General features: G+C 33.3%; 1 protein-coding gene across 4 annotated transcripts in view; it reads right to left on the bottom strand.

Moving 5' to 3' along the window:
* Window positions 1–20,553, bottom strand: part of LOC125836627 (probable LRR receptor-like serine/threonine-protein kinase At1g07650) — a 42,313-nt gene extending 21,760 nt beyond the window's left edge. The window contains exons 1-24 of one of the 4 annotated variants that reach the window (XM_049515820.1): window positions 20,395–20,553; window positions 20,062–20,239; window positions 18,322–18,393; window positions 18,159–18,227; window positions 17,992–18,063; window positions 17,835–17,906; window positions 17,677–17,748; window positions 17,508–17,576; window positions 17,349–17,420; window positions 17,180–17,251; window positions 17,039–17,110; window positions 16,473–16,541; window positions 16,131–16,196; window positions 15,864–15,929; window positions 15,747–15,782; window positions 15,601–15,641; window positions 15,087–15,463; window positions 14,819–15,014; window positions 14,443–14,577; window positions 14,100–14,218; window positions 13,243–13,453; window positions 12,927–13,164; window positions 12,316–12,466; window positions 11,661–12,241 (exon numbers count right to left, since the gene is read on the bottom strand). In XM_049515820.1, the coding sequence (XP_049371777.1) occupies window positions 11,864–12,241; window positions 12,316–12,466; window positions 12,927–13,164; window positions 13,243–13,453; window positions 14,100–14,218; window positions 14,443–14,577; window positions 14,819–15,014; window positions 15,087–15,463; window positions 15,601–15,641; window positions 15,747–15,782; window positions 15,864–15,929; window positions 16,131–16,196; window positions 16,473–16,541; window positions 17,039–17,110; window positions 17,180–17,251; window positions 17,349–17,420; window positions 17,508–17,576; window positions 17,677–17,748; window positions 17,835–17,906; window positions 17,992–18,063; window positions 18,159–18,227; window positions 18,322–18,393; window positions 20,062–20,239; window position 20,395 (2,904 nt within the window). In that variant the 5' untranslated portion in view covers window positions 20,396–20,553 and the 3' untranslated portion in view covers window positions 11,661–11,863. Of the gene's footprint in view, window positions 1–11,660; window positions 12,242–12,315; window positions 12,467–12,926; window positions 13,165–13,242; window positions 13,454–14,099; window positions 14,219–14,442; window positions 14,578–14,818; window positions 15,015–15,086; window positions 15,464–15,600; window positions 15,642–15,746; window positions 15,783–15,863; window positions 15,930–16,130; window positions 16,197–16,472; window positions 16,542–17,038; window positions 17,111–17,179; window positions 17,252–17,348; window positions 17,421–17,507; window positions 17,577–17,676; window positions 17,749–17,834; window positions 17,907–17,991; window positions 18,064–18,158; window positions 18,228–18,321; window positions 18,394–20,061; window positions 20,240–20,394 lie in introns of those variants that run through there. The other 3 variants (XM_049515821.1, XM_049515823.1, XM_049515824.1) reach the window with 3 other exon arrangements.
* Between the last annotated feature and the right edge of the window lie 524 nt (window positions 20,554–21,077).

Here is a 21,077-nt window from a genome sequence, read left to right as displayed (position 1 = left end):
TGAGGTTTGCCCCACCGTGTGTGATTTTCCTAGACTCAGCTTTGAGGTTTGCCCTGCCTTATCGAGATTTGTCTAAACTTAGTTGAATTCTGGCTAATATCAACAAGGCTACACAAGAGTTTAAAACGTGTTAAAAGTTGGTAAGACTTGCTTACTTATATACCCAACATTTCTCTTGTGTTTTTGTCGATGTGAGACTACTTGTCTTGAGAAGGGGAGTCACATACACCCTTTCTGATACAAGAGTGACTTTGATACCATTTATAACGGTCCAGCCCGCTAGTGATATTGTCCGTTCTGGGCCTAGGCTCACACGGCTTTGAAACGTGTCATTAGTTGGTACGGTCTGATTACTTATATACCCTACATCTCTCCTATTGTTTTGCCGACGTGGGACTTCTTGTCTTAAGTTGGGGTGTCACAACTATTTAATAGCAAAGGTAAAATAAGCACAAAAAGGCAAATTATCAATGACTATATATATAATACTAGGATTCAGCTCCTCTCCATTTCTCTTCTCTCCATTTTCCCCAAGTTCTAGCTTGGATTGGAGATACTACATCAAAAATGATCATTAGCGGTAACTAATTCTTAATTGCCGCTAAATATGTATTTTTAGCGGCAATTAGCACTCTTTGTATATGTCTCTAAAGCCTTTAGCGACATTGGTTCTAATGACACTTAACTAATGTTGGTAAAGACTTTAGCACTCTTTATTAATGTCAATATTTAATGCCGCTAAAAACTGTTTTTGTTATAGTGAGACACATGTCATAGTTTAGAATTAATGGTTGAGATCTAATTGATTAACATATAGTACTAACATACTAACACTTGCTTTACCCTAGCTTTAACATTTACTATTATGAGGATGAACTCATAAATTTAAATTCCGTATTCATATCAGTTCTCATGACTGTTTTCCAGACGTTCGTATTAGTAGTAGAAGTTTACCATTTGCTTGGAATGGCGTCTCCTCCAAAGTAGTATCTGTATATATAGGCCATTACACTTTCTATCAGTTTAAGGAAACATTACCTCACATCACATATATCATATCATCATCATATATTACTAAAAGTGGGAAGCTCCAAAGTACAAAGTTGGATTACCATTTTACCTCTACAATATATAGAAATATTAGTATAAATTATATATATTAATTAATTATTAATTATTAATCCAACTCAAAAGTTAATTTTTATTTATCAATTATGAATTATGTTTGTTCAATGGTTCAATCCCATTTTCCAGCACCATATTTTCTGTTTTCAAAGCATTTAGTTAGTTTTTCGTATTAAATTAAATATTTTCTGTTTTCAAAACATTTAGTTAGTTTTCCGTATTAAGTTAAATATTTTCAGTTTTCTAATCATTTAACTAATTGAATGGTATAACTAATGCATGGACTCTTCAATTTTGGAATATGAATAGTTATTTTCATTTTCTATATATACATTGTAAATTAATTATCATTTTTTTACTTCTAATCTTTTTTTATAGTTTTCTCTTGTATTTGCTTAGCCTTTGTGTTTGCTAATTACTCATTTTTATTTATTTTTCTTTGCTTCAGATCTTAGCTTGCAATTGTGAACTCTTTCTCTCCATCGCATCATCAGGTACATAATAGATATGATAGTCATATAATTGGAATTATGCTTAGTCATGAAGAAGGTAAACATACATTAGGCCAATTCACTAGGAATCTTTTTAGTTTGTTAAGAGAACTTGTACTGTTTGAGATCCATAAATTAGTAGTAAATACTAGAATGAAATGGGTCCAAATAAAGTGAAATGACTAGTGAAAATGCATATGCCGACTCTAAGAAGCATGTAATTGAGGTATGGTTGTAATGGGATTAAAAAAGAGTAATAGAAGTAGATGGATCGTTGTAGCCGATAAGTAACTGCTAACAAACTGATATACAAACATTATGAGTTTTGTCATCTATACTATGTTGTTACATGCTATAGGGTTTGACCAAATGATAGCAGAAGCTTTCACTAGAAAACAAAGTAAAGCTTAATGTTGACCAAACAACATGATCTAAACTTACGTGTTTGGGTCCAGTAATCTCAAATTGGGCTTTGGATTGTCATCACATATATACATAGCCTATGCATAATCATAAACAAGGATTGTGTCATTGTCTTTAGAAAATTGCACCACTTTAGTCAGTTGCACCCCTGATGCTGCCAATTAAGTCAAATGGATTATTTCAACTATTTGTAATAAGTTCTAGCTTGTTTGTGAATATGGATTGATTATGTTATGTTTCGTAATACTCTTATATTTAAACAATTAATTAGTTAATATTCTCATATAAAATTTACACATGAAGGATTCATAATCTTGAATCAAACAAAGAAAGTCGTTGTACATGCAATTATCTATTACAAATAAATATGATTTTTTCAAGTGTACCCCGTGAAATTGACAACGATACATTATCCATCTTAAAGAAGACATATGTTAATCAATATTTCTACATTATGAAATACAATTGTTATTCGAAAACAAGATCTGGATATGTATGTGGATATAAGTAAGTTCTATCTATTTAAGACGTAAGACACAAAATAGGCTGGTCATCTGTAGCATCACCTTCTTCCTTTGATATCCTGTTTCTGCTTCTCCTCCAAGCAACAAAGAATATTGTAAAAAGGAGAACTAATGAGGACGCCACTGCTCCAGCAATGATGTAAACCATCTTTTTGTGATTTGAAGAGGGCTTGGAATCTATGATATAGAAAAAGGAAGAGGAAGAGCGTAAAATGTACGTACATTTGTTTTTATACTTATAATCTTAGATGAAGTCTTTTCTCTGCGAATAATTCACTTGTGGAAACAATTTCATCATGTAAAAGGCCACCAAGGTAATATAATAGAATAAAGTGTCTAAGAGAAATTAATAAGTGAACCAAAGGGTAATAGTAGTGTTACTAGCTTCAAAAGAGATGGCAGAAACTAAAGGGCCATAGCTTCCTCTTCTAGGGACAGCTGTTGTTCCTTTCCCAGCATACTGAAAGCGCACTTCTAGAATGCCATCTTCTACAACTGCATTGAACTTTCTTGTCAAAGGTTTATCAACGCCTCCAGCAGCAGTTGTAATGTCGAAATCTTTGAGCTCCCTCTCACCCTGCATCCAGTTAAATTGTTAGCAAACTGCACCTAAACCTTGACTCAATAATACTCAGATTAATATTTAATTGACCTGAACATAGATATCAAACATCCGTTTTCCGAGACTCTGGAAAGATCGGTTATCTCTTATAACAATCTCTGCAAAGTGTAGTGTCACAGTGTAGTTTCCATTTGCTAAACAACGTCCATAGTAAGTTAGAGATAAAGCTGAGAGCCGAGCAGCCGTGTATAGTTCACTGTTAATTCCCTTAATGGAAGATACATTAGTTGCCTTGTACTCGTTCAATGCTATGGGACGATCCCAGAAGTCCCCGGTGTTGCTGGATCCCCAGCTCTCTTTCAAGTAAACAAACTTTGCAGCACCTGCGGAATCTTCATCTGCTTCGTAAGTGGTGTCCCCTATTGTCACACTCTCTCCACCACAATTTATGTGCACTGAATACCAATCTGTATTAAATTAAAACAAATTATCTAGCATTGCCTCTATGTAACATGACAGACACAATAAGAAACGAAATTTTCAAGTGCTCTAAATCTTAGATAGAGAGAAAATGAATCATAGTCTTGTAGAAGGATAAACTTACTCTTTGAACAATCATTACTTGACAAGCATTTCCCAAGTTCTCTGTATCAAGTTGGAAAAAGGGTCAGAAGGCATGAAGTAGTTGATAATTTTCTAAAGAGAAAAATTATGCATCTTGTGTCCTATAAGACAAGTTAAATAACTTACGACTTTTTTGTTGAGTTATAGCTTTTGAACAAGTTTCTGATAAGAAGAAGGAAATGTAGCTTAGAGATAACAACAGCTGGTGTCCCAATGACAAAAATGAGTGGGAAGAAGACATACAGGGTTTCCCGACAAGTAGTTGGCACAGAGCTTTCATTGAAGTTGTTGTAAGATAGATCTATGACACTGCAAATGGAGCACAGCAAAATCAACAAGTGTGTTGCACAAAAAGAAATTCTTATAGGGATACTATATGTATGAAAAATTGGCATTTATGGGCTATATGCCCTTAGAATTGTAAGTCCTTGAGATGAAGAGAATCTAGCATTATCATGGCATGAGTAGGTTATAAACAAAACCATGCTAATCCAAAGTAATTAACTTACTATTCGGAATTTCTATTTTCGATCCACTCTTGAATTGGTCCAGTAAGTCTATTGCTTGTCAGGTACCTTGTGAAGGAAAATCTTTAATTCAACAGATATCAATTTGAACAAAAAACCTCAAAATAAATTAATCAAGCTCTAAATAACCTATAAAATGTCAGAAACTAAAATTTCTTTGCATTAAATGTGTTTGAAGACTCGTCTCATTGACATCCAAGTCTCAGGTATAAATTTTATCATATGTATTTCAATGAAGGAGAAGAAGTTGGCTTTGTTGAGAATTTACGGCCGGCATATAGTCAGGCAAGCTAAAAGAAGAATTTAGAGTATGATAAATTTGTCACTTACAAGTTCTTCAGTTTTTCCAGGCGCTCCATATCCGGGATCGGTCCTTCAAGCCTGTTGAAGCTTAGATCTCTGCCCAAAAAGAAAACCATATTCAAACCAGAAAAAATACTATACCAACTTGAGACCTATAGCATAAAGAATATTTTAAAGATTATGTAATGAAAGAATTTCGGCTAGGCTGAAATTCCCCTTCTCTTGTTTCCTAGTCTAAAGACTGAGCAGAATTCCTGACAATAATCAAGAAGGCCGCATACATAATTCGGTTAAAACAGCAGTGTATGGAAGGGAGAAAGTAAAGGATATCAAAAAAGAAAGAAACAAATCAGAGTGAAGGCAAACTTACAGAATTTTCAATTGAGGCATATTAGCTATGTAAGAAGGAATCTTCCCTGATAAATTGCAGCTCCTCAACATCCTGCAGTCACAAATTAGTTTCAGGAAAGAGAACACTTTCAACAACTATGGAACCATTAATGTATAAAACCAAATTCAAGAGAATTACTTACAATTTAGTTAGGCCTGTCATGTTCTCTAGTGGCGGAAATTTTGACGCACTTCCAGTCAAGTCACTGATTCTTCTGTAAAGACATCATATTAATATAAAATCCCAGCCAAATAAAAGGGGACACCATAATAAGCAACTAAAGAAAGTATGCAACCTAGAAAACAACTCACAATTCCTTCATTTCAGTCAAGACAGAAATGCTTGGTGGTACAGGTCCTTCAAAACCCGAAGCTAGAATCTCTCTGTTAACCAAGCATGAAGTCTGATTTAATTTAAATCTAAGTAGAAAATACTAGCTTTTACACATCAAATGGTGTGAAAATGCTCACAATGCCGTAAGGTTTTTCAAATTCTCAAAGCTAGGAAATATTCCAGTGAAGTTGTTACCGCTCAGCCTACTGCATTGATGCCAAAAGGGAAAGAAGGAGACTTCAGACAAACAGGAATACAATAGGACCTAGAGGGCATTATATTGAAAGTATATTCAGAGGTACTCACAGTTCTAATAATTTTGTGAGTTTATTGATTTCCTTGGGCAACCTACCTGTGAGATTATTAAAACTAAGAGTGCTGCACAAAGCAAAAGGCAACTAACTGGTCAAGATATTCTAAAACCATTCATTTTTCATCTAAAGGAGGCTAGTTAGGAAGGCCTTACAGATTCTGCAGATTAACCATGTTTCCGAGTTCTTTTGGAATAGTTCCATCAAACATGTTATTTTCCAAACTCCTGAAAGTTTCGCAGTCCATCTCAATAAATGTTAAAATAAAGACTACTTATCCTCATGAGTGTGGTGAAATCCAAGAGAACATACATATAAAGTAGTGTAGTCATGTTTCCCAAGTAATTAGGAATTGGCCCAGAGAGTCGATTCACCATAACAGACCTGAAAACCATGAATTATTGGATAGTTCAAATTAAAGGGACCTTTTGTATGTAATGTCTAAAATTTAAAGTGCAATTCAAGTGCAGCTCACATATATTCCAGTTTGATAGATGCCCATTCAGGGGGAATAGTACCACTCAAATAGTTGCGCGAGACATCACTGCAGGACAGATGTTGAACAATATATATCTCAGGCAAAGGATAATCATAATGATTAAAAAAAAAAAAAAAAAAACTCCTAAGAGTTTGAAAGTACAGATCCAACTTCCAAGTCAGTTAAACAGTACATTGTCTTGAGGTAAGGTAACTTGACCAGGGAGGGAGGGAGAACACCTGCAAGATCTTGTCCTTTGAGTTTTCTGTTAACATTATAAGAAGAATTAACATTATAATTTGAAATCCTGTTGCTTTACATTATCCAAATATGAAAGCAAAAGTTGTTTATTAGTTCAAAATTTTCAGATCCCCGTGTGGTAATCAAACTGGTTCCAGATAAATAAACAAAGTTTTGGCATAGAGGAAGAAATATATATGGTGTGTCATGTAAATAAAGTTCATTTCATTTGGAATTTTTTTTTTACCTTGGAGGATTATTATATAGTGTTTAGGGGTATAGTATAAAAGCAGGAGCCTATGCTACTCATAGCAGGCGTTCCTGATATTTCTTTTTGCATTATTAGATGTCGATAAATATGTATAATTTTTGGTTAAAGCAATTGATTTGGAGTAAGAGTTTTTTTTTTTTTCATTTTTACCCTCCCTAGAACTCCCACCTTTTTTTTGCTCTTGGCTCGAACTCACAACCATAGAATTGGAGATGGAGAGTGCTTACCATCCCTGTTGTCGGAATAAGAGTTGGAATTCATCTTTTGGTGGAAATATCTATTTTTTTGGAAAGAAAGCATTTTCCTAATACCAAAAACATTAAGAAGAACAGGAAGAAGCTCACATGATTTGTACATGACAGAAACCATCAGGGGTAGAGCAATTGCAGGTTACATAGTTGACATACGTCGATGTATTGTCAATTTTTGTAGTCCAATTTGTGTTGCCATTACAAGGATTCAACTTAAAATCCCAGTCCTTTTTACCCAACTGCTCCGCTATTTCTATAAGAGCATTCTCTGCAAAACCATAAAAGTTGTATACAACAACTCATAAAAATGGATTTTTTCTGTAAAGATTCAAACTTTATATGCCAAGAATGAGAAAGATTACTTTCATGTTGAGGAAGAAGACGACTGTAATTTTGTGCTTCAGTGGTTTGTACTAGAAAGCAGAGGACTAAGATAAGCAGAAAAGAAGAAATACTGAAATCATATAATGCTGACATTTTCTTTAATGCTCAAACATGCAAAGTTTCATTATGTTTTATAGAGGAACGACCTCTCTCCGTAATTACTTGTCCATTTTGTAATTGACATAACTAAAACAATGGTTGACCTTACTATTTTACCCTATTAATTATGAAGTACATGAATTAAAAACTTATGATTTTTAAAAAGTAATTAATTGAGGATATAAAAGGTAAAAATAAATAAATTATCATTTCTTGATTTGTCAAAATGAACAAGTAATTAGGGATAACTCAAAAAGAAAAAATGGACAAGTAATTAAAGACAAAATATATTAATACTACATGCCGACAAAATAGTTTAATGTCTCCCTAATCTATTACCGAATTTCCAACTAAGCAACTCAAATATTTTAGTGGTCTAAAGTTCATTAAATAATCCATGTGTTAATTTTCAATTAGAGGTTATATAATTAATTCAACTTTTTCAAAATGAAATTATTCTTGATATCACAAAATCACCATATACATTTCATGATTTCTTCAAGCTTTTTCCAAAGTTCTTTAATGGTAGTCTCTAAAATTGTCTTCAGTAGTACCAAATCAATTTGTAGCTATTGATTTATACTTAGTTAATCATTTGCTAATCATTTTTCACAACAATCATCTAAATCACATTAAATTTTCAATTTTGAAGCTAAAAATGGAGTTCAAGTGTGAAGTGTCAGCATGTCTATTTTTGGATCGTGACAAAGGATAGCTTCGCCCATGATAAGACAAGATATGATGAAATTTTAGGTTACCAAGGACATGACGTTAGATAGGGGGGTGTACGTGGAGGACACGTATTAGGATAGAAGTTAGAAGGTTAGTAGGTAATGTAATGTTGTCTTACCTAGGGTGGTTGGGCTTTGCCATGATCCTAGGTATATTATTGTAGTTCTTTTTTTTTTTCTTTTTTTTTATATTTGTTTATTATTGTTTTCAATATTTAATCTATTCTAGCATGTTGTTCATTGTGTTTCAATTATCACATTATATAATTGATGTTTTTGTCTCCTTTCTGGTAGACTTTGCATTGTTTTATTTCTTGTTACTTGCTATATTTTCTTCACTGCCTCATTCTTCTTTATACTTGGATTTGTTGTACTTGAGTCAAGGATCTTTCGGAAACAGTCGTTCTACCTTCACGAGGTAATGTTAAGATTTGAGTACATTTTACTCTCCCCAAATTTCATTGGGTATGCTATTGTTATCAAAATTAAACGATCCTTAATGTATGAAAAAATGTTATCATTTTAGTCCTTCATATATATATATATATATATACCATGTAATTAATCAACATATGTAGTTCTTAATGTATGAAAAAATGGTCATTTTAGTCTTTCATTTATACTATGTAATCGAAATAGTCCCTAAAGTATTTTTTAAAAATCATTTTAGTCCTAAACCTTAAAGGTAACCGTGCAAGTAACAAATATGTTATGCTTAATACCAATAATTAAGGGCCCGTTTGACCATGTGAGATGAAATCATATGCGATGAAGTTGAAGTTTTTGTTTGGAAATGCAATTTTGATTTTTTAAGTTCTATTTTTTGCTCATAAACATGAAACCTCATAAGTTGTGAAAACTATCAAAATTATCCCAATTTTTAATACAATATTACCAAATAAGTAAAACTTTATAACAAAAGTATAATACACTACCACAAAGTTATTCTAAAACAAAAGTTATGATCACTTTAACTTGATTACACATTCTTGAGTTTGAGTCATATGTATGGATAAAATTATATAGGGCAGTGTCGCCCTCAAATGGACTATGTAGTGTGCGATTCAGATTTAATCGGTCTCTCCAAATGTGTCCGCAGTACGTATTCCAAATTTAGTTGAAGTTTCAATGTGGGGTTCGAAAATCGGCTGGAAAAAACAAAAAAAGTTATGTATCTCTCATTTTAGATTATAAATTTCTTTTTAAAATACTATCCTTAATAATTTAATTTCAATCACATAAATTAAAACGAAAACTAAAGGGATAGTGTAAATGAAAGCAAGTTGTGTCGACAAGGATATTTATAATTTAATATAGTAGTACAATTATCATATATGATGTTAATTTGACAATAATATTTCTACGTAAAAAAAAAACATTCAGTAACTAACTGGAGCTGTGCGTTGGATTATGCTCTAATCAAGATTTCTGGTTGTTAATTGGGAGGATTAACCAATCATATTTTTCCTTTCCAACTTTAGCTTAACATCAGAATCCATACTTTCCACGTATTTTTAAGATCATAAGTTTCATCAAAATTAAACAAACAAATTTAAATCAAGGAGAACTATTTGTAGCTTGTAGCTCCAAAAAGGATCTTAAGTTTCATCAAAATTAAACGAACAAATTTAAATTGAGGAGAACTATTTGTAGCTTGTAGCTCCAAAAAGGATCTTAAGTTTCATCAAAATTAAACGAACAAATTTAAATCGAGGAGAACTACTTGTAGCTTGTAGCTCCAAAAAGGATCATCCCATCATATTAAACTAGAGGCGTGGGTTTTAAATTTCCTTTAAAGAGTTGATAGTGGGGTTTGAACCCACAACTTTAGCGTGGAAAACATTTGTTGGGGTTCACAAGTTAACATACATATATATTTATTTAATTTTTCAGTATAAATATAGGATCTACAAAAAAGTTATTGAATTCATCCAAACCCACAAACCCCACCTAGCTCCGCCTCTGTATTAAACCCCAGATTTAGATATATATCTTCCTCAGATATGACAGCTATCATTCTTGAGTGAAACTGCCATTTATATAACACATTTATTTAAAAATATGAGATTTTTCAATATTTGAAAATTATTTTTATCGTAACATCTCAATTTTACTCTCATTAATGACTTGGCTTATTGGAACTCTAACCACTACTCATTTAAAATAAATAGATATATGGAACTATCATCCTCATCAATGCGATATTTTGATACTTTGCATATCTTTTGCTTAGGGAAAAGGGTTCAAAATATTTTTGAACTATTTGAAATAAGTCAATTTATCTTCTATTATATTTTTGGCTTAAAAATATCATTGTCGTTAATCAACTAGCTCAAAAATGTTTTATAACTAACCAAATAGCTTTAATATATATTGTCTTTGTGACTCCAAAACAAAGAAAAAAAGGATCAATTTGTCTTTGAACTATTTAAAATGGAACTATAAATTACGGTACTATAGATTGCTTTATAGAGTTACAAAAACTATTAGAGTAATCAAAGTCCATAATACTCCCTTCATTCAATAATAGTTGTTCATTATTACTTGAACAAAACTTAAGAAATATAAAGGATAGGGATAATTATACCAAATCAGCCTTAATAAATATCTCCCATCTCTCTCAAAGCTTTAACCTCCTGTAGAACGACTGTAGGCCTGTGCCAATTGTCCTGCCGATACTCGATAGAAATATCGACTTTACAAAGGCTAGTGGGTGCAAGTTATAAGGTCCGTTCTCGCCTGATGTCTACTCAATCACCACGATGGGAAAGACTAAAGGCAGCTGCTTGTAAACCAAACAGGTTACATCTATTACCTCTTGAATTTTGGATTGGAAGGGGTTATCCATCTAAATATTGTTCAGTCTGAGCGTAGGCCTGCACGACTTTAAAACACGTTACTAGTTGGTAAGACCTACTTACTTATATACCCAACATATCTTCTATGTTTTAGCCAATATAAGACTTCTTGTCTTAAGTTGAGGCATTACATATACCCCTCTATGGACTAATTGAGGCCGATATGAGACTTCTTGTCTAAGTTGGGGCATCACATATACCCCCTCTATGGACTCAACGAGGTCTATGGACTCATCGAGGCCGATATGCGACTTCTTGTCTTATAAGTTGGGGCGTCACATATACCCCCTCTATGGACTCAGCGTCCTCGCTGAGGTTTGCCCCACCGTATGAGATTTGCCATGTTGGTATTTGCCCTGAGTTTCTTACCATAAATATTCGGCCAATTAGACTGAAGGGAAGGTGCGAGCAGAGAAGGAACTATTGAAAGGCAACTAGTGAAGATGCCAATATACTTGTTGGGCACTGACACTTTTAATTGTGTCACTAGTTGGTAAAACATGCTCATTTATATATCCAACATCTCTTCTGTAATTTTACCGATGTGAGACTTCTTGTCTTGAGTTGGGGTGTCACAAGTATTTATTTAATAGCAAAGATAAAATAGACATAAAAATGTAAATTATCAATGACTATATATATAGTACTAACATACTAACACTTGCTTTACACCTAGCTTTAACATTTACTATTTATGAGGATGAACTCATAAATTTAAATTCCTTATTCATATCAGTTCTCATGACTGTTTTCCAGACGTTAGTATTAGTCGTAGAAGTTTACCATTTGCTTGGAATGGCGTCTCCTCCAAAATAGTATCTGTATAGACCATTACACTTTCTATCAGTTTAAGGAAACATTACCTCACATCACATATATAGTCCTAAAATAATATGTTACTCTTTGTTTCACAATATTGATCTGAGTGTGAATTTAATTAAGCCGAATCAGATGTAGTGTTGGACGAATGAGTAAGTGTTTGACTCGAATCTCTTCGTGTAGTGTTGGACGAATGAGTAAGTGTTTGACTTTCGCTCAAGCTCCGCATCTCGTCATACTTGTCTCTTAACCCTTGAAACTTGAGCTCATCATCATCATCATCATGGGATCTTGATTCCAAGTTAAACTCAGGAAGGTCAAGATGATCTTCAAGAATGCTGACTACTGCAGACATGGTTGGCCTAAGTGCTGGAGATGGATTGGTACATAGCAGAGCTACATTTATCATCCTTAGAGCCTCATCCTTCTTGAAATCTGAACTCAATGTTTCATCTACTAGATCCATCAGTTTTCCATGCTTTTGTAGAACAAGGGCCTGAATAAAATCCAAAGATACTGGTTCAAAAGTTTGTAACATAGGAATTAATATTAAGGATAATGATTCCTTACCCAATCTAGAAGACAAACAAATTTCTCATTAGGGCGATATTTCATATTGTTCTTCCCAGCAACAATCTCTAATGCAACAACTCCAAAGCTGTAGACATCTGCTTTGTAGGTTAAGTAGCCCCATAGTGCATATTCAGGTGCCATATATCCTCTGCAGAACAGAGTGAAACATTAGATTCATGCATGTGTTATTTCTAAACGTGGCATTAACTTCATGCTTGATATTTCAGTATATGAAGAACGGTTGTGATGAGATACAAGTTAAGTTCATTGGAAGAAACTTTAAGATTTAAAGAGGATCCATAGGCCAGAAACCTTTTCTATCACTCAAATTGAAGTAATGCAATCAATACCAGAAATATGATCAAGCCATTATGTTCTAGTCCTTGTAACTTCACCACCCTTTTTGGTTAAGAATATGTAAACTATTGCTAGTTACCTTGTATAAGATATCGAAAATGCAAGAAAGAGAGAATGTAAGGGTTCTAGCAATCTTGAATGTATATATGCTGCATGGATGAGAACAACATAAATCCGTGCCATGATATATATTTCTTACTAAATGAACACAAAACATAAACATGAACAAGAAAACTTGTCACAAAACTCACATGGTTCCAGCAATTCTAGTGCTGATATGTGTTTTATCCTCATCATCAAGTTTGGCCAGACCAAAATCAGAGATCTTTGGGTTTAGTTTCTTGTCAAGAAGTACATTTGTTGCTTTGATGTCCCTATGAACAATTTTTAATGAGGATTCTTCGTGTAGGAAAGCTAAGCCTTTTGCTATCCCAATGCAGACTTTTTGCCTTGTTGGCCAGTCTATTTGGAGACGATGTTCTTCTGGACCTGCATTTTAATCAGAACTAAGAATCTATTCATACCTTCTCTTATAACTGAAAACAATGAGCAAGGATAGTAAATTACCAAATAAAGCAAGGGCGAGGCTATTGTTCTCCAAGTACTCATACACCAATAGAAGTTGATTTCCTTCAGCACAACATCCATATAGTTTGACAAGATTTGGGTGCTGTAAACCAGAGATCATACCTATCTCGTTTACAAACTCACGGTTCCCTTGTTTCGATTTGGATGAAAGCTGCTTAACAGCAATAACGGTACCATCCAGTAGTGTACCCTGTTTATTAATTACAAAAAAAAGAGAAGAAATAAACAGGTCATAGCTGTCTATGCATAACTTCCATTTTTAGATGTTGTAGCTAAACAAAAAAGGCTCTAGGTAATTGGTTTGTAGTGTTCCCTGCAGTGGACAGTGGACCTATAGTTCTGACAATGGTTTCAATTGAACCCATCTTTTTCATTTAAACTGTAGAATTATGAGAAAATCTGTAAAAATATACTCCATCCGTTTCGATTTGTTCGTCTTACTTTTCTTTTTGGTCCGTTTAAAAAAGAATCATTTTTCCTTTTTTGGCAAATTCTAACTTTCCACATTACATGTTAAGATTACAAGATTAAATGATATTTTGGTACATTCTATCTATATTTGATTTAAGACCCCATAGGATTGAAAAGTTTTCTTTACTTTCTTAAACTTCGTGGCAACTGACAAGTCAAAATCAGACAAACAAATTGAAACAGAGGGAGTAATAAATATTAAGTTTTAAACTCATAATTTCAAAAAATAAAAACCTTGAACCCATTAAGTTAAAATCTTGGATTTGCCTCTGCTCGCATGTGTATGTAAAAGACTGCATGGGATGAGGCATTGGTATGTGGAGAGAGAGAGTAGAAAGCTTGTGAGTGATCAGATTGAGATGCACCTTGTAGACAGAGCCAAAACCACCTTCCCCAATTTTATTTGCAGCATCAAAGTTGTTTGTCGCGGCTTTGATTTGTCTGATGGTAAATACACCAGTCAGTAGATCTAGTCCTCTTAATTCTGTACATTTGCAGGGGGAAAGAACATTTAAAACGTGTAACACTTCCATATAATGTGGAAAATCATGTACTAATATGAAATGCGCATCTCCATAATGTTCTTGTTTTCAAAATCCATCATTTTATTTTGATAAGAACTTTTCAGGAAATCATGGAGAACACAATACAGTAAGCTCTATCAATTTAAGAAGTAAGACACAAAATAGGCTGGTACTGTAGCATCACCTTCTTCCTTTGATATACTGTTTCTGCTTCTCCTCCAAGCAACAAAGAATATTGTAAAAAGGAGAACTAATGAGGACGCCACTGCTCCAGCAATGATGTGAGCCATCTTTTTGTGATTTGAAGGGGGCTTGAAATCTATGATATAGAAAAAAGGAAGAGGAAGAGTGTAAAATGCACTTACATTTGTTTTTATACTTATAATCTTAAAGTGATTGAGGAAAAAGATGAAGCCTCTTCTCTAGGCTCTCTGAGAATAATTAACATGTGGAAACAGTATCATAATTTCATCATGTAAAAGGTCACCAAGGTAATAGAATAAAGTGTAGAGAGTCTGTGAAAGAGAAATAAGTGAAATAAAGGGTAATAGTAGTGTTACTAGCTTCAAAAGAGATAGCAGAAACTAAAGGGCCATAGCTTCCTCTTCTAGGGACAGCTGTTGTTCCTTTCCCAGCATACTGAAAGCGCACTTCTAGAATGCCATCTTCTACAGATGCATTGAACTTTCTTGTCAAAGCTTTATCAACTCCTCCAGCAGTAGTTCTAATGTCAAAATCTTTGAGCTTCCTCTCACCCTGCATCCAGTTAAATTGTTAGCAAACAGCACCTAAACCTGGATTCAATACTCAGATTAATATTTAATTGACCTGAATATAGACATCAAACATCCGTTTTCCGAGACTCTGGAAAGATCGGTTATCTCTTATAACAATCTCTGCAAAGTGCAGTGTCACAGTGTAGTTTCCATTTGCTAAACAACGTCCATAGTAAGTTAGAGATAAAGCTGAGAGACGAGCTGTCGTGTATAGTTCTGAGTTATGTCCCTTAATTGAAGATACATTAGTTGCCTTGTACTCGTTCAATGCTATGGGACGATCCCAGAAGTCCCCGGTGTTGCTGGATCCCCAGCTCTCTTTCAAGTAAACAAACTTTGCAGCACCTGCGGAATCTTCATCTGCTTCGTAAGTGGTGTCCCCTATTGTCACACTCTCTCCACCACAATTTATGTGCACTGAATACCAATCTGTATTTAATTAAAACAAATTATCTAGCATTGCCTCTATGTAACATGACAGACACAATAAGAAACGAAATTTTCAAGTGCTCTAAATCTTAGATAGAGAGAAAATGAATCATAGTCTTGTAGAAGGATAAACTTACTCTTTGAACAATCATTACTTGACAAGCATTTCCCAAGTTCTCTGTATCAAGTTGGAAAGAGGGTCAGAAGGCATGAACCAGTTGATAATTTTCTAAAGAGAAAAACTATGCATCTTGTGTCCTATAAGAAAAGTTAAATAACTTACGACTTTTTAGTTGAGTTATAGCTTTTGAACAAGTTTCTGATAAGAAGAAGGAAATGTAGCTTAGAGATAACAACAGCTGGTGTCCCAATGACAAAAATGAGTGGGAAGAAGACATACAGGGTTTCCCGACAAGTAGTTGGCACAGAGCTTTCGTTGAAGTTGTTGTAAGATAGATCTATGACACTGCAAATGGAGCATAGTAAAATCAACAAGTGTGTTGCAGAAAAAGAAATTCTTTTCGGGATACGATGTGTATGAAAAATTGGCATTTATGGGCTATATGCCTTTAGAATCTTAAGTTCTTGAGATAAAGAGAATCTGGCATTCTCATCGGCATGAGTAGGTTATAAACAAAACCATGCTAATCAAAAGTAATAAACTTACTATTTGGAATTTCTACTTTTGATCCAATCTTGAATTGGTCCAGTAAGTCTATTGCTTGTCAGGTACCTTGTGAAGCAAAATCTTTAATTCAACAGATATCAATTTGAACAAGAAACTTCAAAATAAATGAATCAAACTCTAAAAAACCTATGAAATGTCAGAAACTAAAATTTCTTTGCAATAAACGTGTTTGAAGACTCAGCACATTGGCATCCAAGTCTCGAGTTTAAATTTATCATATGTATTTCAATTAAGGAGAAGAAGTTGGCTTTGAATTTACTGCTGGCATAGAGTCAGGCAAGCTAAAAGAAGAATTTAGAGTATGTTAAGTTTGTCACTTACAAGAGCTGCAGTCTGTCCTGGTTCTCCAGATCCGGGATCTGTCCTTCAAGCCTGTTGAAGCTTAGATCTCTGCCCCAAAAGAAAACCATATTCAATCCAGAAACAATACTTTACCAACTTGAGATTAAGTAATGAAAGAATTTCGGCTAGGTTGAAATGTCACGTGAGAGGGAGCTTAAGTGCTAACAAAACCATGTATTTATGTCAAGTGAACCAAAAAAATTCCATTGATCTTCTAGACTGAAAGAAGACGATCAATCAGTGAAAGCATATGCATAGTAGAAACCATGCATAAACATGTGCAATTAAAGGGTCACAAATGTTGGAGGTACTCCAGAAGTGCTACAATGATGTTCACATTTAATTAAGACTCAATTTCAATAACCCCTCCTTCTGTTTCCTAGTCTAAAAACATTGAGCGGAATTCCCTACAATAAAAGAGAAGACCCGCATACATGGCATACATGATTCTGTTAAAACAACTGGTTATGGAAGGGAGAAAGAAAAGGATTTCAAGAAAGGAAAGAAAACAAATCAGAGTGAAGGTAGGTAGGTGGAAAACTTACAGAATTTTCAATTGAGGCATATTAGCTATGTAAGAAGGAATATTCCCTGATAAATTGCAGCTCCTCAACATCCTGCAGTCACAAATTAGTTTCAGGAAAGAGACACTGTCAAAAACTATGGAAAGTAATGGAATTACTTACAATCTTGTTAGGCCTGTCATGTTCTCAAGCGGTGGAAATTCTGAAGCACTTCCAGTCAAGTCACTGACTCTTCTGTAAAGACATCATATTAATATAAAATCCCAACCAAATAAAAGGGGACACCATAATAAGCAACTAAAGAAAGTATGCAACCTAGAAAACAACTCACAATTCCGTCATTTCAGTCAAGACAGAAATGCTTGGTGGTACAGGTCCTTCAAAACCCGAAGCTTGAATCTCTCTGTTAACCAAGCATGAAGTCTGATATAATTTAAATTTAACTAGAAATTACTAGGTTTTACACATCAAATGGTGTGAAAATGCTCACAATTTCTGAAGGTTTTTCAAACTCTCAAAACTAGGAAGTATTCCAGTGAAGTTGTTACCGCTCAGCCTACTGCATTGATGCCAAAAGGGAAAGAAGGAGAATTCAGAAAAACAGGAATGCAATAGGACCTAGAGGACATTATATCAGAAGTATATTCAGAGTTACTCACAGTTCTGTTAATTTTGTGAGTTTATTGACTTCCTCGGGCAACTTACCTGTGAGATTATTAAAACTAAGAGTGCTGCACAAAGCAAAAGGCAACTGACTTGTCAAGATATTCTAAAACCTTTCAATTCATCTAAAGGAGGCTAGTTAGGAAGGCCTTACAGACTCTGCAGATTAACCATGTTTCCGAGTTCTTTTGGAACAGTTCCATTAAACATGTTACTCTCCAAACTCCTGAAAGTTTTGCAGTCCAGCTCAATAAATGTTAAAATAAGGACTACTTATCCTCATGGGTGTGGTGAAATCCAAGAGAACATACATATAACGTAGTGTAGTCATGTTTCCCAAGTATTTAGGAATCGGCCCAGAGAGTTGATTCACCATAACAGACCTGAAAACCATGAATTATTGGATAGTTCAAATTAAAGGGACCTTTTTATGTAATGTCTAAATTAAAGTATTAAGTGCAATTAAAGTGCAGCTCACATAAATTCCAGTTTGATAGATGCCCATTCAGGGGGAATAGTACCACTCAAATAGTTGAGCGCGACATCACTGCAGGACAGATGTTGAACAATATATTTCTCAGGTAAAAAAAGTAAAACTCCTAAGAGTTTGAAAATATAGATCAAAGTTAGTTATGCAGTACATTGTCTTGAGATAAGGTAACTTGACCAGGGAGGGAGGGAGAACACCAGCAAGATCTTGTCCTTTGAGTAATCTGTTAACATTATAAGAAGATATTAGAAGAAATCCTGCTTGCTTTACATTATCCAAATATGAATGAAAGGTTGTTATTAATTCAAAATTTCCGGATCCCCATGTGCTAATCAAACTGGTTTCAGAAAAATTGGCTTAATTAAACATACTGACTAACAACAAAAATAAAGTTATTTATATTAGGAAAAAATCTCAACCAAATAAGTCCTTATTTCTTTCTTTATAGAGAAAGAGAAAGTCAGCTAGCTTTATGCTTTTGAGGAATTTCTTAGTCAACCATATCCCATGACTAATATACTGAATGGTTTCAATATTCAAATTCATTTTTTATTGCAATTATATGCTCTCATTAGCCCTAAACAATGTTTTGACATAGAGGAAGCTAAGGAACATATATGTTGTGTTATGTGACCAAAAAATAGTTATATGATGACTTTACTGTTATAGCTGGTAAATAAAGTTCATTTTCCTGGAAAAAAATCCTCTTTACCTTGGGGATCATTTTATAGTGTTTAGGGGTATAAAAGTAGGTGCATATGCCACTCATATCAGGTGTTCAATGTTTTCCTGATTTGTTCTTTTGCATCAAAAGTTGATAATAATGTATAAATTTTTTTACCCTCTCTAGGAACTCCTACCTTTTTTGTACCCTTAGTCAGGGGCGGCTCAACGTAATTTGAGGTCTAAAACAAAATTTAAGTGAGGCCTAAAATCTATATAAATATCAAATATAGTTGTTTATTTTTTAAAACTTTTTAAGTGCAAATTATTACTTGATATCTTTTCTTAAAATGATTTTTTTTTAATATCATTTTTAATTATTAATTTTAAGTAATATTTTATCAATTCAACATTGAAAAATATTCTTTTACAGTTTTACTGAGGCAATCATTATATAAATTGTTAACATAATACTATAAGTAATAAGTTGACAAACTTTACATAAAGATAAGAATTAGAACCATAAAATCTGATACAAGAAATTGATAACTTGGTATAACCCTACTTTAATATGTTTATGTAATACTTGAATATTTAAGAAGAAACAAACAAAAGAAAAATTGTAAGTCACTTTGTTGAATTTTTTCGACTATTAATTTATATTTTTGATAGTGTATTACTCTAACTTATCAAAAAAAAATTAAAAGAAAGTGCAAAAGAATTTTAAAAAGATAAATAATACAACTGTTAGCGAAGAGAATGTAAACATACAAAATAATGTTTTCTTAATTTCTTCTATTTGATTGGCGTTAAAAATAATAAAATAATATATATTTGTTTAAAATTATACTTTTTAAACAAAAATAATTATTTTTTAATTAAAAAAATTAACACATAATTTTTTCTTGATGAAAATTTGAGGGTCCCAAAAATTGGGGGGGGGGGCCTAAGGCATGTGCCTTAAATTTATCAAGCAAGAGCCGGCCGGCCCTGCCTTGGAGACTCGAACCACCTTAGGATTGGGGGTGGAGGTGCTTACCATCCGAGTAATCCTCTTGTCGGAATAAGAGTTGGAATTGATCTTTGGTGGAAAATATCTATTCTTTGGAAAGAAAACTTCAAGAAATTGAAGATGGCTTAGAAAACATTTTCCTAATACCAAAAACACCCATAATGAAGAAATTGGGGGCAAATAAGAAGAACCAAATTTATAAGGAAGAAGTCTCACATGCTTTGTACATGACAGAAACCATCAGGGGTAGAGCAATTGCAGGTTATATTGTTGACATACATCGATATCTTGTCAATTTTTGGTGTAGTCCAATTTGTATTGCCATCACAAGGATTCAAATCAAAATCCCAGTCCTTTTTACCCATCTGCTCCGCTATTTCTTTTAGAGCAGTCACTGCAAAACCATAAAAGTAGTATACAGTTTTAAAAAAAGACTTATCAGCTTTAATGGAAACCATGAAATCTTCATCTGGGGTTGCAACAAGAACTCATAAAAATGGATTTTTTCTGTAAAGATTCAAACTTTATATGCCAAGAATGAGAGATTACTTTCTTGTTGAGGAAGAAGACGACTGTAACTTTGTGCTTCAATGATTTGTACTAGAGAGCAGAGGACTAAGATAAGCAGAAAAGAATACTGAAATCATGTAATAATGCTGACATTTTCCTTAATGCTCCAACCTGCAACACTTGCAAGTGAATATACAAAAGTAACAAATAGATATGTACTAGATATGAGACCCGTGCCAGCACGGGGCTCAATATATGTTACTGTTACTGTTTCTGTTTTAATTTATGTGGTACATATGAAATTTGAAATTAATCAATTTTTTAGTATGTTTTTATATATTTTAAGTTGCTAATTATTTGTATTTAGAGTATGTTTTACGTAAATATATTAGAAATCACAATGATTAACAAGTTAATATAAAAAAAAAATTATAAAAAATTCATTGACTTTTGAAATTTCATTTGTATCACATAAATCAGGACCGAGTAATATATATGAAAATTACATAAACGTACTATAACTCACAATAATTAGCAACTTAAAATATCTATATATCTATATTTCTCCCAATTTATGCGGTATAGATGAAATTTTGAAAGTTAACAAAAACTTTTTATATGTTTTGAAATATTTTAAGCTATTAATTATTATGATTTATAATACTTTTTACATAAAAAAATTATTTATATAAAGTATAAAAGAAAAAATTTAGAAAAAGGAA

The sequence above is a fragment of the Solanum verrucosum genome, unplaced genomic scaffold (assembly GCF_900185275.1).
Source record: "Solanum verrucosum unplaced genomic scaffold, falcon-dt-bn FXZP01000278.1, whole genome shotgun sequence".
Classification (NCBI taxonomy): domain Eukaryota; kingdom Viridiplantae; phylum Streptophyta; class Magnoliopsida; order Solanales; family Solanaceae; genus Solanum; species Solanum verrucosum.
The sequence above is the reverse complement of the archived record's forward strand: the minus strand, read 5'-3'. Positions and strand labels throughout refer to the sequence as shown.